The sequence below is a fragment of the Cantharellus anzutake genome, assembly GCF_015039405.1.
Source record: "Cantharellus anzutake strain C23 chromosome Unknown EI90scaffold_83, whole genome shotgun sequence".
In the NCBI taxonomy this organism is placed as follows: domain Eukaryota; kingdom Fungi; phylum Basidiomycota; class Agaricomycetes; order Cantharellales; family Hydnaceae; genus Cantharellus; species Cantharellus anzutake.
In genome coordinates, this window is record NW_024067033.1 from 273,600 (window position 1) to 288,745 (window position 15,146).

At 50.5% G+C, this 15,146-nt stretch overlaps 4 protein-coding genes across 4 annotated transcripts; 2 read left to right on the forward strand and 2 right to left on the reverse strand.

Moving 5' to 3' along the window:
• Positions 1 to 625: 625 nt before the first annotated feature.
• EI90DRAFT_3292924 (uncharacterized protein) lies at positions 626 to 2,594 on the reverse strand (the record flags this gene model as incomplete). The annotated part of the gene is made up of 8 exons (XM_039067358.1): positions 2,312 to 2,594; positions 1,816 to 2,193; positions 1,669 to 1,758; positions 1,357 to 1,571; positions 1,096 to 1,298; positions 1,011 to 1,040; positions 707 to 963; positions 626 to 651 (listed from the first exon to the last, which is right to left on the reverse strand). Exons 1-8 carry the CDS (start codon positions 2,511 to 2,513, stop codon positions 626 to 628), a joined length of 1,401 nt encoding a protein of 466 aa, XP_038910301.1. The 5' UTR covers positions 2,514 to 2,594.
• A 232-nt stretch (positions 2,595 to 2,826) lies between these two features.
• EI90DRAFT_2611880 (uncharacterized protein) lies at positions 2,827 to 3,849 on the forward strand. Its single transcript, XM_039053329.1, has 4 exons — positions 2,827 to 2,890; positions 2,941 to 3,086; positions 3,145 to 3,284; positions 3,357 to 3,849. Exons 2-4 carry the CDS (start codon positions 3,024 to 3,026, stop codon positions 3,670 to 3,672), a joined length of 519 nt encoding a protein of 172 aa, XP_038910302.1. The 5' UTR covers positions 2,827 to 2,890; positions 2,941 to 3,023; the 3' UTR covers positions 3,673 to 3,849.
• Positions 3,850 to 7,772: 3,923 nt separating this feature from the next.
• EI90DRAFT_2847687 (uncharacterized protein) lies at positions 7,773 to 8,257 on the forward strand (the record flags this gene model as incomplete). The annotated part of the gene is made up of 4 exons (XM_039053729.1): positions 7,773 to 7,859; positions 7,910 to 7,927; positions 7,980 to 8,106; positions 8,166 to 8,257. Coding segments are annotated over 4 exons (324 nt in total), but the record flags the coding sequence as incomplete, so codon positions are not given.
• A 2,222-nt stretch (positions 8,258 to 10,479) lies between these two features.
• EI90DRAFT_3020567 (uncharacterized protein) lies at positions 10,480 to 11,414 on the reverse strand (the record flags this gene model as incomplete). Its single annotated transcript, XM_039057517.1, has 6 exons — positions 10,480 to 10,590; positions 10,656 to 10,708; positions 10,785 to 10,852; positions 11,139 to 11,157; positions 11,206 to 11,341; positions 11,397 to 11,414. 6 exons carry the CDS (start codon positions 11,412 to 11,414, stop codon positions 10,480 to 10,482), a joined length of 405 nt encoding a protein of 134 aa, XP_038910304.1.
• Between the last annotated feature and the right edge of the window lie 3,732 nt (positions 11,415 to 15,146).

The following is a 15,146-nucleotide window of genomic DNA, read 5'->3' on the forward strand; positions in this document are numbered from 1 at the left end:
CGGCACTGTTTTCACTACGTGGTTGCTCACGACTGGGACCTTCTGTCCAGGCTTAGCTCTCACCTGTTTAGGCTTACTTGATATCCTCTTCGACCTAGTCCTCGTCCATTTGGGGCTTGGATGACTTGATGTCCCCTGGTCATTGGCACTAGTCGCTTCTGGCGAGTCTGCCTTGCATTTTTCTGGATGTCCTGCTCGAGTGCTGACGGCCACTGTCTTGGCCACGGCCCTGCATACCTGATCTTCGGGCAATACATAAGATCAAACCTCACCCTTTGGGTCTGGAGCCCAGTGCACTACCTCGCGTTCCACATATTCCTCTGGACAACGGTACCTCAGCTCTAACCTTCAAACATTTACTGATATACCCTTACCTTCGGTCATGGTCTCGACTCTCAACCTCTGGGCTGGAATGGTGTGAGAGAGTTGCAACAAGCAATGGGCAGTTTCATGTGGCGTCCAATTGGACGGCAGTGACTTATCCAAGCATGGTACTCCACGATGCCACCCGGCAAATCGAAGGCGATGCTCAAGTAAGAGGGGGAGAATGTTGGCACTCTTCCAGTTGTCCTGCACCTCGTCAGCTGAGCCCACTTTATCACCTAGCGTGTATGTCAGTCGGTGATCACCCAGGCTCAACCTGAAGACATACTGATTAACATCCGGAGTTGTTTAGCACACAACTTGCGGCGCTCCGTGGGCTTACCAAACTCCTTGTCGATTTCAATAGCGAAGCCATCCTCGTTTTTCATCACTGGTGTATAAAAGTCCACATTATCCTCATCTATAGCCTTCGGCTTCACACATACGTCGCTGCCACCTGGATGCCTCTCTAAGTCATCATTAAAATGGACAGTTTTTTTGGCATGTTGCACGATGGCCTTCATAAGGCCCGATATACTATGTTCCTCATTCTCAGACTTCACAGGGGCCTTGAAATCACTAAGGTGATGGAGGAAAGCTCTACAGCAAGTTAGCATAAGCAGCAGGAAAGGGCCGGATATACAGACTTTTGTTTGGCAGCATTGGGCTGATAAGGGCTGAGGAAACATTATAAGTAGGCTCCTTGTGCATTGCCATATCTATCTTGCTCACCTGAATGCTGATACTCCATCATACAGGGACCTCATACTTTGCGCGGCCTGTTGAGTAAAGGGTAATCCCAATGTTTTCACTAGTTCAGCGATGAATGGTGAACTGGTGAACGCAATGGTTGACTCTTGTGGTGGCACTGCTTCATCGGAAGTGAAGCCCACAAGTGCAATGCCAACAGGGTAAATCAAGCTGAGCGTGGAAGCCTATCATGTCACTATTTTGTCAAATTAGATCTACAATAATATTGATCTCCAACTTCACCTGAGCAGCGTATCTGCCAGTCAGCTTTTGTAGCAAGTAGAAGCCCTTTTCAGATCGTCTTTCCCTCTCGTCTTTTGGTAGGATTGCATCCCCATAATGCACGAGCAACTTGTCATAAAAAGCCTTTGCTTCATTGGCCCTCTCAGGGTATTTCTCTTCGATCTTCAATTGCTCTGCCTTACGAAGGCTTCCTGCCTCTGAGCTATCTTTCCCAGCTGAAAGGGGAAATATTGAGTGTGTGAGAGTGTGACCATGTTGTGAACTTATGGTGCAATTTCAACCATGCCTGCCAAGCTGTTTGTCCTACCTCACTCGGAACATGTGAACGGAAACATTCCATGGCCTCCTGAGGTGACTTGCCACGTTTCTTTGCATATGCGGCAATGCATGTCTCTAGGAATACTGTCCGGAATGTTGAGGATAACTGAGTGGCTTGGAGCTGTTTAGATAATGACTCACTTTCGAAACTTAAGTCATTTGTCAGTGAGATGGCGTCAAATATGTTGCCAATTGTTCCAATAGTTTTGGGGAGTGTATGTCCCCACAGGTGCTGTGCAACATCCCGAACTACGTTTTCCAGGGAGGGAAGTGGCTGAAAGCTGGCCCTGTGGGCCATTGTAGTGTGTTTCTTGACAAGTGCCCTTAGGTCTGCAAATGGACCAGTTTTTTCTCCCAAAAAGTCATTTGCCGCAGGCGCTGTTGTCAACACCGTGATTCCGTCCGTGAAATTGGCATTCAAGTGGAGGATGGAAGCATTAGGTGTATCACTGGACGCGTCAGATGCGTTATTGGACGTGTTTTTCAGAGGGGAGGACATTATGAGAGTTTTCTCTCGTTCTGGAGGTCGTTTTGGGTTTAGGGGAAATCTTCAATTTGCATCCGATCCATCAAATTTGATATCTTGAAAACAAAATGTTGTATCTACATCGTTTGGAGCATTTATGGGTCGATCTACCCATCTCCTGTTGCGTAGCCATGTATCCTAAAGCTGGTACCCAGATCGCATATATAATTCCGCTCCCCGAACGTCCCCTTTCAAGTTGATGCCGACACCATTCCGGAGCCAACCAAGGGTCGATTCCACCTCCAAATCCCGATTCAACTCCTCGGAGGAATCCAGAGCGGGTCCACAAGAGGTTTGTGTGGTAGATCGACATTGAGAAAGTGAGGATCGGACTGGGGAGATGGCATTGAAGGTCGATCACAGTGACATGATAACTGGCCCTGATAAGTGGAATGGGCTCTGGGATTAGTTTGCGTTACATCGAAATAGGCCATTCCCTCCACACTACACCATCTGAGACCTGATCGATCCAGCTACGCAAGGTGTGCAGGAGGTGAGTTTCAGGGGCAGTGGCAGTGCCTTCTCGTCAGTTTCCCGATTTGGGGGACATCTATACCCCAGCTTTCATATATCACGCGACCAAATAAGACCCCTCAAATCGAGACACAGCCAGCTGAACTACATGTAGGAAAATTGTTGGTTTTTCGCTTCCGTCATTCAGGAAATGTTGCTGCGGAGGTTCGGGGCAAAGTATGAGAGAGGGTGGCTTGACCATCCCACAATCGGTGCTGAGAGACGAGACCGCATCACAGTTCTGACATATTCGCACATTGCCAAAGACATTAATGCCAATCCAGAGACAATCATAAAATTCGCTGATTTAATGGCAGATTCAAGGCTAAGGAAGGCTGTGAAGTCTGTCCTCGATACTGTAAAACAGCATCATGTGAGAGAATAGCCTGCATGCCGTCATTCACTGTCACTGATCCAGTTTGAGCTATCAGTCCGCTTATCACAGTTCCCCACCCAAAATCTCCACATCCACTCAAGCTCTCCTTGCCGCATTACAGCGGACATTACACAAATACCTACATGGACTCTATGGAACCCAAGGTGCACGGATCTTCCCAAACGATTTCACCGAGTTAGTAAATTAATTGGTTATTCCACTGAACAACCTATTTTACGCAACTCCCGCTAACTTCCTGTTTTCTAGTAAATTAGTTCAGATCCTCCCATCATGGGAACAACTTCAAGATAATCTCGCCATTCCAATATCGAGTATCATACACCTCTTGGAATCATCTGTATGTGGATCACGCTGGAGTCGTGGACTGTCTAATCCATCCACTAGCTGCAGGAAGCTCTTCCGCTGCATCGTCGTTCCGCAGTTACCTATCATTCGCTCAAAAGTGACCTGGATCCATTTTTCGGGCTCTCTCCAGGGAAAGACACGGTGCTTCTCACATTGGAGCTGCTTGGGCGATGTGCAGTGCTGGATCAGTTGCCAACGCTATGGCGTTTCCAACTAGATGCAGAAATTCCTGATCTCCGACCTGAGTTTGAGAGGCTGATGATGACACAGCTGAAGTTTGTGTGTCGTCATTGGGTCACTCTCCTTTGTAAATCGGATGAGTCCCATGATGGCAAAACAATGGAGGCCCTTTTCAACACTGTCCCAGCGCTTCACTGGATTGCGGCAATGGGAATCATGGGTGAAATTGACCAAGCATGCCAAAGCATGAAAGAACTACAGCGATGGCTAGTGCGTCAAAAATTACTTGGATACTAGCGTATGGCTCACTTTGGCATTTTGAAGGTCGGCATTCAAGCAACCAATAGTATAAGTCACGTAATTCGCGACCTGCTCTGTCTAGTCGAGCGATCCTGGAGTGCATTAGCGGCCTCGTCCTTATCTATACTTGGAAGTAGCCATCCATTTATTCCATCAGGTAGCGCGTTGGATGCAACATTTCCAAAGGAGTGGGCTGTTGAATGCCGTATAGTGTCTCATGAAATGGATAGCAGCCAATCATGGTCACCACAACGAGGATAATCCACAGACCAAATGAACCCCGCTCTGTGGTATTTTCTCCAGATGGCTGTCATCTAGTCTCAGCCTGTGGGGATGGTGTTGTGCGCATCTGGGATGCGGCGATGAGAGCGCTTCTTCAGGAAATGAAGGGACATACTGATGGGGCCAATTCCGTTGCATATTCACCAGATGGCATTCATCTGGCCTCGGCATCGGATGATTGTACTGTGTCAGGGCGTGGGAATACGTTACTGTGACTCGCCGTCGGCGACCATTAAGGTCCGCTGCTTCGGCGTAACAGCCCGTCAAGGGCGGGGATGACAATCGCGGTGGAAAGGGGTTTCGGCTTCAACGACTCGTTCGTGAGCGTTGCACCTCGTACTTGACGCGGCCCCGATATTTCAGGAGGCAGGAGGTGCGACCGGGTCAGACAGTGAGTGCGGGGGGTAACCCTAGTTGATTTTCGAACTGCAGTACTAGGTAGTGTACAACCGGTATTTAAGTATAACGGAATGAATGGAATTCAGTCGCCAGATCTCACGGAGATTGCGGGCGGGGTTAAGAAGAAACGAAAACAAACAAAGAGTGTGGGAGAAGGACGGCCGTGTACGGCCATCAAGAAAGACAAGCGTGATAAAGAAAGACTCGTAGGCCCGTGACGGGCCGTGGAAACAGGTAGTGGTGATGGGGAAGGGTGGCAGGCTTGTTCAGGCGGCGTCGGGTGGGTAGCGGGGTTGACGGGGTCGAAGCAGGGAAGGAAGAAGGCGTGGGGAATGATCACCTGACCGTGGGAATTGCCGGGTCGTGACATACTGTGCGGTTCTGGGACGCGGTAACGGGAGCATGCCTTCAAGAACTGAAGGGGCATACTGACGCGGTGAACTTTGTGACATTTTCCCCTGATGGCCTTCGTCTGGCCTCGGCCTCGTATGATCGCACTGTGCGAGTTTGGGATACAGCAACAGGGGAGCCCCTCTGAAAATCGAAGGACTATGATATCTCTGCCCTGTCCGGTTGCTTTTCACCAGATGGGCGTTATCTAGCCTCAGGTGATACCGACATGTGTATCTGGGATGCATCGACAGTGTCATGACCATGCATCCCAGCCCATTAGCCGCCCATCCCGATGCCACCCGAGCCCATTCCCGCTATGCGAGCGCGAGCGCGAGCCACAACCTCAGCCCTATCTTCCATGAGGACTCCCTGCTCACTTCCCCGCTTGCCCCTAGGCTCCCCTGCACCTGGCCGACTCCCCCACAGCCACACCGACCTCCCTGCCCCGAGTCCGCCTCTGGCACCGACCTAGTGTGACTCCGCGACATCGCCTACTCCGCTATGATACCATTGCCGCTATCGCGGCCCTACACCCCTTCGTTTATTTATCTGTTATTGTTTGTTTTGACCCTCGGTCATTGCCGGCCGCTGTGCGGCCAACCCCGCTCGTTGTTCCTATTTGCTTCCGGACCCTTCGGCCTTCGGCCCGGGTCCGCTTCTATTCATTCTATCTTCATATATATATCCTGTATACTACATTATAGTACCTCAGCTCTAATATCGACTTGACCACGACCCCAAGCCCTGACCCCAACAAGGCAGCCCCAGTAAGTTCGAAATGAGGGCCAAGAGACAACTAGGGGGCACAGCACTCCCTTTAGAGTTGCTGAGGCCAAATGCCCTACCCTCGGGCCTTGTCTGAGGCATCGTGGCCATCGCGGCCCTTAGCGGTCCACATCGGCGACCTTCGGTGCCCGACCCCGGATCAGTATCTAACAGACAGGAGCACTTCAAATACTGAAGGAACGTGCCTTCATGGTCTATTTTGTGAAGTTTTCGCCAGATGGATGTTATCTGGCCTCAGCCTTGTCGGATAATACCATACATGTTTGGAATGTGGCAACAGGAGTCCCGCTTCGAGAATTGAGTGGACATACTGCTAGAATCAATTCCCTGGATTTTTCACCAGATGGCCGTCACTTGGCCTCGGCTTCAGATGACCACACAGTGCACATCTGGGATGCGGCAACAGGAGCGCCTCTTCGAGAGCTGAAAGGGCATACTGATTGGGTCTGGTCCGTGAATTTTTCACCAGATGGTTGTTATCTGGCCTCAGCATCTCGCGATGGCACTGTATGTGTCTGGGATGCGACAATGGAAATACCCCCTCGAGGGCTGAAGGCAACAAAAGATTATGTTGACACCATCTCCTGTGTGGAATTTTCGCCTGATGGATGTCATCTTGTTTCGGCCTCCAATGACGGCAGAGTGTGTGCCTGGGACATTGCTGACAGGTGTCACATTGAGCGGACACAGCTCAATGAGATCTTTCGTCCCCACCAAATGCTATTTTCCACTGATGCCTTAACACTTCACATCCGAGGTCAGCAAGAGACAAAACACTTCAGCTTTCCAAAGTTAAGCGACCTATCCAACCCAACTTCAACATCCTTCCGCAAATCTTCTCCATCCCATCTCTTTCTTGATCATAATGCTCTTTGCATCGCCCCCCTACTACTCCTCCTCCTACTCCTACGCTTCTCCCATCTGCTCCGATACTCACCTTCAGACCTGACAACTCTCCTTTCCACCACTCCTTCCCTCTTCCCTTTCTCCTCTCTCTTCCCTCTGGTACTCTTCCGCTGACCTCCCACCAAGTTATGACCTTCCACTGCTGTCCCGTACTTCATACTTGGACACCGCTCGTACCTTTGCTCTGAGCCTCCGTCATAGTTCCTACCTCGGACTTTGACTCCACCTCAGTCTTAGTCCATTGCATTGGTGACCTCATACTATGTAAACACCATTGCCAATATTCCTCGGACTTTCAACCCCGCCTCCATAACCTCCGTAAGCTCTGCAACCTCCGAGCTCCATGGATCATCTTCGGCACTTTCGCTGCTTGTAATGTATCTCTCACGTTTTCCCCTCATCCCTATTTGGACTGCTGCTTCTTCCCATTCTAGCCAGTTAGTCATCATCCCCACTTCCCCTCATCCTCCTGCCCCTCTGGGCCTTGCCCTCCTTACCTCCTTTCGGACGTATCACAGGTTCTGCCTTATGACCTTTGGTACCGCTCCACTTCTGTCATCTCTTTGTTCCCGTTCGGACGCCTTCATTCCGATTTGGTTCCCCTTGTGCTTTCGCCCCCTTCATTATATATATCGGCACTTGTACATACTTGTAGGAGGCTCAGTCTGAAATCGACCTGAATTCCCCCCAAGAGACTTTCCCTCTGCTAGATCCGAAATTAGGGACCCCTAGGACAACCAGCAATGGCACAGCACTCTGCCTGAGTCGCTGAGGCTGAGGTCCTTCCATGCTAAGTCTCCGATTCCACTCCGGAGTCGTCCAAATCTGCCTGTTCTAACAACATCTCATGAAATTCCATGATGGTTTGTCATGAACTGGCATGACTGTGTATGACACTTCATGCTGCTTCATGAAGTTTGGTGACCATTCATGAAATGTCATGACTTCCATGATGGTTCATGAACTGCCATTACACTTTTTGCAAGTTACTGCTACACATCGGTATGGGTGCAGTTTATCACTGGTTTTGCATTTTGTCAAGCTCTCTGATCTGAATGTCATGTTCCCTAGGACCTGCTCATAGACTGGTCCTTACTTGATCCGATGGCGGAGTACAGGTTCCTCCACACTGAGCTCTTATACAGGGACTATATTCCGGTGTGCCACCAGGCCCAGCTATGGTAACTTGCTCACATTTTGTCGGACAGCGTTATTATTTTGCAATCGTGAGCATTAAGGCAGTATTATTACTGGATATGTCCTGATGGTAGTTGCTAGGTATCCAACGTGCTTATTCATTTTATTTGGTTCTCTTACTTTCTGGTGCCTTCGGGGCTGAACATCACGCCGAGAACGTTCATTGTTGCATTTCTCGAAATCCTTTGCAGGGCCCACTGGTATATCTGTGCATCCCTGGTGCCCCATCTGTCTGAATTTGTAAACTTGACATTTTGACACATGAAGACCCTCTGGAAAATGAACAGCTGGGTAACATGGACCAGTACCGGGCAATGCGGGAGATTCCACTGCCGTACACCTTCCAAGATGAAGGTGAGGATGACAATCGAGCCTTGACTGGCTTGAAAAAGGCCTTCTCAGGACACCTATGGGACTTCAATCTCCCATCTGTGCATTTTTGGGCATCTGTGTTGATTGACCGAAGCATGCAACTAGTCATCACAAGCCATGCCGTGACCACTCACCCAACTATCATGTGTAACCACAAGAGCTTTATGACAGCGTCTACTGTCTCTCTCTGCAGACCCACGTGTTCCTCTGAAACTGTTTGTATGCGCTATAAAAATACTCTTTGTAAATAGAGATTCTTAAAATGTCTGAGATATTAGTGTCAGGGCACACCCTGCCCAACCCCTGCTCCGCTCCCCTGCTCCGCACCGCTTCTCCCTCTTCCTTTCTCCTTTCCTCCTTTCTTCCTTTCTTTCTTTCTCTCTCTCTCACATGGACCACCTTTCTCGCTGCTCAATGTATCACCGGCATTGTAGGCGGGATAATCGCCCATGCGCAGAGCCGGCTCAGATACCCATTTCCACAATTAGAAAACCCCTTCCATTCATGCGACAACTCGATACGGATTCGGTATCTAAAAATAGTCCTAATTCGTACGATTCTGACGATATTAAGAACGTCCCAATCGGTGGAGAATTGACGGAGTTCTATGTTGGGCAAGTTAGGCACGGGCATGTGCGGGCGTGGGAATCTCAAGCGGCAACCCAGGATTCCAGCCTCACTCGTTCCCGCGGCGTCTGATAGATTGGTAAGAATGTTTATCGGCTGTGTGAGAGTTATCTCCGGCTACATTTCCGATTTAGGCTCATAGTTCCGTAAATCCATTGAGATATCGCTTATTTTCTCTTATTTTCATATTTTGCCATCATTTCAGATATTCTTGATACTGTTACCCCTTTTTATTATTTCGCCTAATAAGGTATGCAGGTGCCATATGGCACCAATATTTTCCATCTATTCTTTCTAAAAATAATTATTAGATATAATCCTGTACATACCGGATTTTTGAAAAGAAGTTCTCCCCTCCCCCAAAATTCTCTAAGGTGCTAGGATGCGCTAGAGTGGGTGTGAGTGAGTGGATTCCAACAGTAGGAATAAGGGCAGTGATCTAGCTCACAACGAGTGAGTAGTGGACACTGAGCCCGGACCTTGCGGAAATCCCGGAGAACCCACCACGGAGTTAAGGATCGAGAGCACGACTTTAGTCAAGAAAGTAGGATTTTGGAGAGTTTGGCTCCACGAGCTTAGTCGGCATAGAGAGCTGCGAGCCCTCTTTCAGCATGCACGCCTATTTCCCCTCCTGTATCTTACCGTCCCTACATCGCCGCCACCACCGCCACACTTGCCCTGCACCCACAGCAAGCCCTCTCGGGATCTCCCGCGGAGACACCCGGAGAGCCGTGGCTGTGTGCAGGGGTGATGTGGCGCCCCCCACATGACCGATCCCGCTTGTATATAATAACGGCTGGAGTGGGAACCGAAGAAGTAGCCTTCTTCTCATATTCCCACTTCAGGCAAGTAGTGTAGTCTCCCCTTTTAATGATAACTCATATTCCCACTTCAGACTAAGTGGTCAGGGACACTCACCCCGCGATGGGATCGCTGCTACGCACAGCCCCTATTCGTCCCACCGAGTCCCATGCGCAGGGACCTCGCCGCTTTCGGAGCTGTCCCTGACAATTAGGGACTTAGATTTGACCCGATTTCCAGCCATTTCTGGATAATCACAAGACCTGCCTGAACAATAAATGTTTTATACTATACTGAGTGTAACACGCTACTTTACAACTGCTAGCCTGATATTTCTGACTTTCCATTGTCTTGCTTTGTTTGATTTAATATAATATAATTTCAATGGTATCTGTTCTGTGTGGCTGGGCCCACCCGAACAGGGCATTTTCAACAGGGGGGCCCCTACCACCACATGCTATGATGTAAGCTGTGATCAATGGTCAAGCTTGTAAGGAATTTGCTCCCAGGTTCTTTTCGCTGCTTCACAATTCTTAGATATGTTATGTATTACCTAATTTTCGACAGTGACACCCTCTGATTGTACTTCAGAGACACCAAAGGCAAAGCTGAAACTTTGTGGATCTCTGCAATTATCATCTCAATCTTGGCAGAGGTCATCAACGGAATAACTGAGTCATAATTTATCTACCTGGTCCTTCACAAACTGGGAGTCACCCATGCTGCATCACCATGCCCCAGTCTGCTCTTGTATCAGTTCAGAGCTGAAGGATGTGGCGGTTCATCCCTGGGAGATAGTGGGTATGTTGTGAACCTCGTCTTCCTCATTTTTCAGTAACACATCTTTCAAGTCTTGAAGAGCTCTATGCTCATCCTGGGCCAAGGCTTGTTGCTGACACAGTCACATGTTAGACATATGGGGAATTATATACTCCAACACATTTAACTCTAACATACAATTGATTTTAAATGTTTAAGTCGCTTCTCTCTCTCTTCGACCAAGGCCTTCCCTAGTGTTTATACAGGGTTGCTATGAATGAACAACCATATTATTTTCGTGTCCCGATGGTGTTTTGAAGGACTAACCCTGGCATGTCTGTATGGAGGTTGGAGACTCCGGAGGTATAGTATTGGTTGCAGATTGCCATATGGAGCTGTTTTGTGTAAGGAATGAAAACAGCCCATAAACTAATCCTGAGGGCTCAATGGTATGGGGGAAACTCTTTTGATGGTAGCAGATCTTCTCTCATTGAGTTCTGAAGAGGTGGGATGAGGAAGGTCTGTGGATCGATCTGAGTGAAATAGCACTTATGAGGGTTGCAATGGGTAGAGTCCAAACAAATAATACCACGAGATTCAGAGGTACAAAAAAATGACCAGGAGTAGGAACCAGTGCAATAAATGGGTGGGGCACTGGTTTTCGATTCAGCTTTGACATACGGCTGGGCCATGTCTAATACTGGATCCGGTATCAAAAGCAAACCCTAACCAAATGCTTGCGATTTACTGGGCTCAGGGCACCGGTATGATGGATCTTTCTTTCGATCACGTTGAAGGGATTCATAGAAGGTAAGAGGACTGATATCGTCTTCAGGAGACCTTGCATTCGGAAGATTAGGGCCACTAGGCATCTGCATCTGCGCCTGCTGATAAAATAATCTCAGTGGGCAGATCTTCGATGCGAAAGATGAAGCTTACTCTCAGAGGCCCTGTCATGTTGTGAGAAAACTAGCGATGTATAAATGCTAGACAATTACACGTTAACAGTCTAATATGACCAAGAAGTACGATTTCACCTCTGTTCACGATAGTGTAACTGGGGAGAGAAAAAACAGTCATGACGAGTGGCTTTTAAGCCTACAACGCTGCCTATCAACAAGAAGAATAAAACAGGAATAGTGGACAATCCTAGGTGGCTGATAGGTCTGTGCGCCACTATAGTGGGACGTCGACCTTTCCTCTAATGCATGTCCCTGGTCCCTGTCGAGGTAAGGAAGAACACAGGGCGGTGGAATTTGGGCATACTGAGTGTATGGACTCCGGCACATGTCTCAGCTTGCTCAGCCCAAGGCAGGTTGGGCCCGATACCTCCTAGATGCAAAGTGGACACTCCATTATAGATCCGCCATCAGAGCTGTCAATCTCAGCCTCGAACACATTGACCAGGTTGAAGGGTCCTGAGTGCGACACGATATCTTGGTCACCATCACTACTGAAGCTCCCACTCTCGGAAACGATTTGCGGGCTCCATCTGAGGAAGCAGCGTCAAATGAGAACTTGTTGAGTAAACAAACACGTCCACTTTGATGGCATCTTTGTGATGCACATGTCTATCACTCTCTATTGGTTCTTCCAGAGGAAAGCCCGGCCCAGACCTCTATTACACCTACTGCAACAATGTCAGGCCATCAGAATCCCAGGAATGCTGTTGTTGGCACCGCTATCGAAAATCCCATCAATCCCATTGATAGTGAGTGAGCTATTTGCAGTGCCTTGGGGGTATTTCGTGTTCCAACCTTCTAACTCCTTATCAGAAGCGATCTCTACTGCCGAAGGATATTCCCATGACACGATCCCCTCCTTCACTTCGACCTTGACTTTTCCAGGCTTTTTTCCAGCAGCCACCAAGCCTTCCGCTTTTCCAGAACCAGCCTCGGTCAATGATTTTCTCTTCGAGGTAAGAATAAATTTTACGATACCTTGAACCCTCACTCATCTGAGTTTTAAAGCTCAATGGAGGCATCGAACCAACACTCAAGCCTCCGCTGCCCGATGACATACCTTCTACAATGGCAGTATCGCCTCATGACTGGCTTAGTGTCCCATTTTCCCGAATGCCCACTTTATCATCCACAATTGCCTGTCAGGGACAGCTCCGAAAGCGGCGAGGTCCCAGGGTGCGGGACTTGGGGGGACGGATAGCAGCTATGCGTAGCGGCGATCCCATCACAGGGTGAGCGTCCCCGACCACTTAGTCTGAAGTGGAAATGTGAGAAGAAGGCTACTTCTTCGGTTCCCACTCCAGCTGTTATTATATACATGCGAGAATGATCACGTGGGGTGCGCCACGTCACCCTTGCACACAGCCACGGCTCTCCGGGTGCTTCCGCGGAAGATCCTGAGAGGGCCCGCTGTGGGTGCAAGGCGAGTGCGGCAGCGGTGGTGGTGGTATAGGGATGTAAGATACAGGAGGGGAGATGGGCGTGTGCGCTGGTGATACATTGAGCAGGGGAAAAGGTGGTCCATGTAAGAGAAAGAGAGAAAGAAAGAAAGGAGGAAAGGAGAACAGGAGAAAGGAAGAGGGAGAGGAGGGAGAGGCGGTGCAGAGCAGGGATCGGGCGGGGCATGTCGGGGCATGCCCTGACATCACCCCCTCCTTAAGCCGCTTCGCCTCGAAGTGGCTGGGCGGTCTTCTCTTTCTCTCCCTGGGGCATGGGGGTGTGTCTGATGGAAGTCTTCCACTAGGTCGGAGGCGTGGGTTAGATTTTCGCGTGCAAGCCACTGGTTCTCTGAGTTTGGCCAGCCGGTATACTTTACCAAGTACCAGAGTTTCCAGCACCACCATCTGGAGTCCAGAATTTTTTCGACCTCGTATTCTTCTTCCCCATCTATGAGGTCTGGGCCCGGGCGTGGGTCGGCAGGGCGTTCCACGATGTTGTCAGGGCGGTGCGGTCTGACGTTCGTCACAGACATGACTGGGTGGATCCCCTTCTGTCATGCGGTGAGTCGGAGTTTGACGGCAGCGGGGGAGACGACTTTGGTGATCACGAAGGGGCCAATCCACTTGTGGTCTAGCTTCTTGGTCGGACGGTCAGTCGTGTAGCTCTGGGTGCTAAGCCAGACCTGGTCGCCTTCTCGGTATGTAGGGGCTGCCCCGCAATTGCGGTCATAATAGCGGGCCATCTCGTCCGCCGCATGCTCCAGCGCTGCCTTCACCTCCTCTTGCATTTTCATCATTTGTGAGGAGAATGCATCTGCGGCTTCCACCTCGGACGTGTGTGTGGGCTCTGTCCCCATCCTGGGGTGTTGCCCAGTGTCGAGCTCGAAGGGGGTTCAGCGGGTAGCGGAGTGGACGCGGTTGTTGTAGGTGAACTCCGCTAGCGGGAGCCAGTCCGCCCAGTCGTCTTGGCGGTGGTTGACGAACACTCGGAGGTAGGCTTCTATCTCCTGGTTTACCCGCTCAGTTTGTCGGTCCGTCTGTGGGTGGTAGGGTGTCGAGGGGGTGAGCTTGACTCCGAGGAGGTCTGCAAGTTCCTTCGAGAAGCGGGAGATGAAGGCGCTTCCTCTATCGCTGAGGATCTCTTCGGGTAGGCCATGGTGTTTCCAGACGTGTTCGAGGAAGAGCCGTGCGATTCCCACTGAATCTACCGTCGTCACCGTAGGGATCGCATGGATGTGCTTGGATAGGCGGTCTACTACGACGAGAATGGCGTTGTATCCCTTCGACTTGGGGAGCTCCCCTACCATGTCGACAGAGATCACTTGCCAGCGGCGTGCGGGGACTTTGTTCGGGATGAGCTTTCCGACCTTATGGGAGGGGAAGGACTTGACGCGGTTGCAGGTGTCACACCCGCGCACGTACCGTCCTATGTACTCCGCCATCCGGGGCCACCAGTAGTCATGGGAGACGAGTTCCAGGGTCTTCCATCACCCTGGGTGCCCCATTGCCTGTGCATCATGGTGTAGCCGCTGTCAGGGCACACCCCACCTGACCCCACGCCGCGCCGCCCTACCCCGCTCCCCCGCTATCACTCCCTGTTTCTTCTTTCCCCTTTCCTTCTTTCTTTCTATTTCCGTTCCATGGTCGACTTCCCCTTCTCTATGTATTACTACACACTTAACCCCACTCCCCCGATCGCCGCACCTGCCGCATGCATTCCCACTCACAGAGCGGCACACCTCCGGGATCTCCCACGGAGATACCCAGGGGAGTGCGGCTGTGTGCGGGGATGACGTGGCTCCTCCCACGTGACCCCAGCCGCATGTATATAATAGCACCTGGGGTGGGAACAGAAGAAGCAGCCTTCTTCTCAACTTCCCACTTCAGGTAAGTACTGTAGCTTCCCCTTTTAATGATAATTCAACTTCCCACTTCAGACTAAGTGGTCGGGGACGCTCACCCTGCAACGGGACTGCCGCTACACATAGCCGACATCTGTCCCATCGAGTCCCTCGCGCCGGGACCTTGCCGCTTTCGGAGCTGTCCCTGACAGCCGCACCAGGTTGTGGCGGAGCTGCAGGTCCTTGGGGACGTATATCCTTCCTCTGTAGGACTAGCTCTTCATAGTTGCGTTCCACATCTGTGAAGCTTTTCGACATGAAGGCTACCGGGTGGAATTCTCCATCTGCCTGGAGCTGGGAGAGGACGGCACCGGTTGCGAAGTTGGAGGCGTCGCACTCGAGCTTGAAGTGGCCCGTGTCGGTAGGGAAGGCGAGGACGGGGGCGGA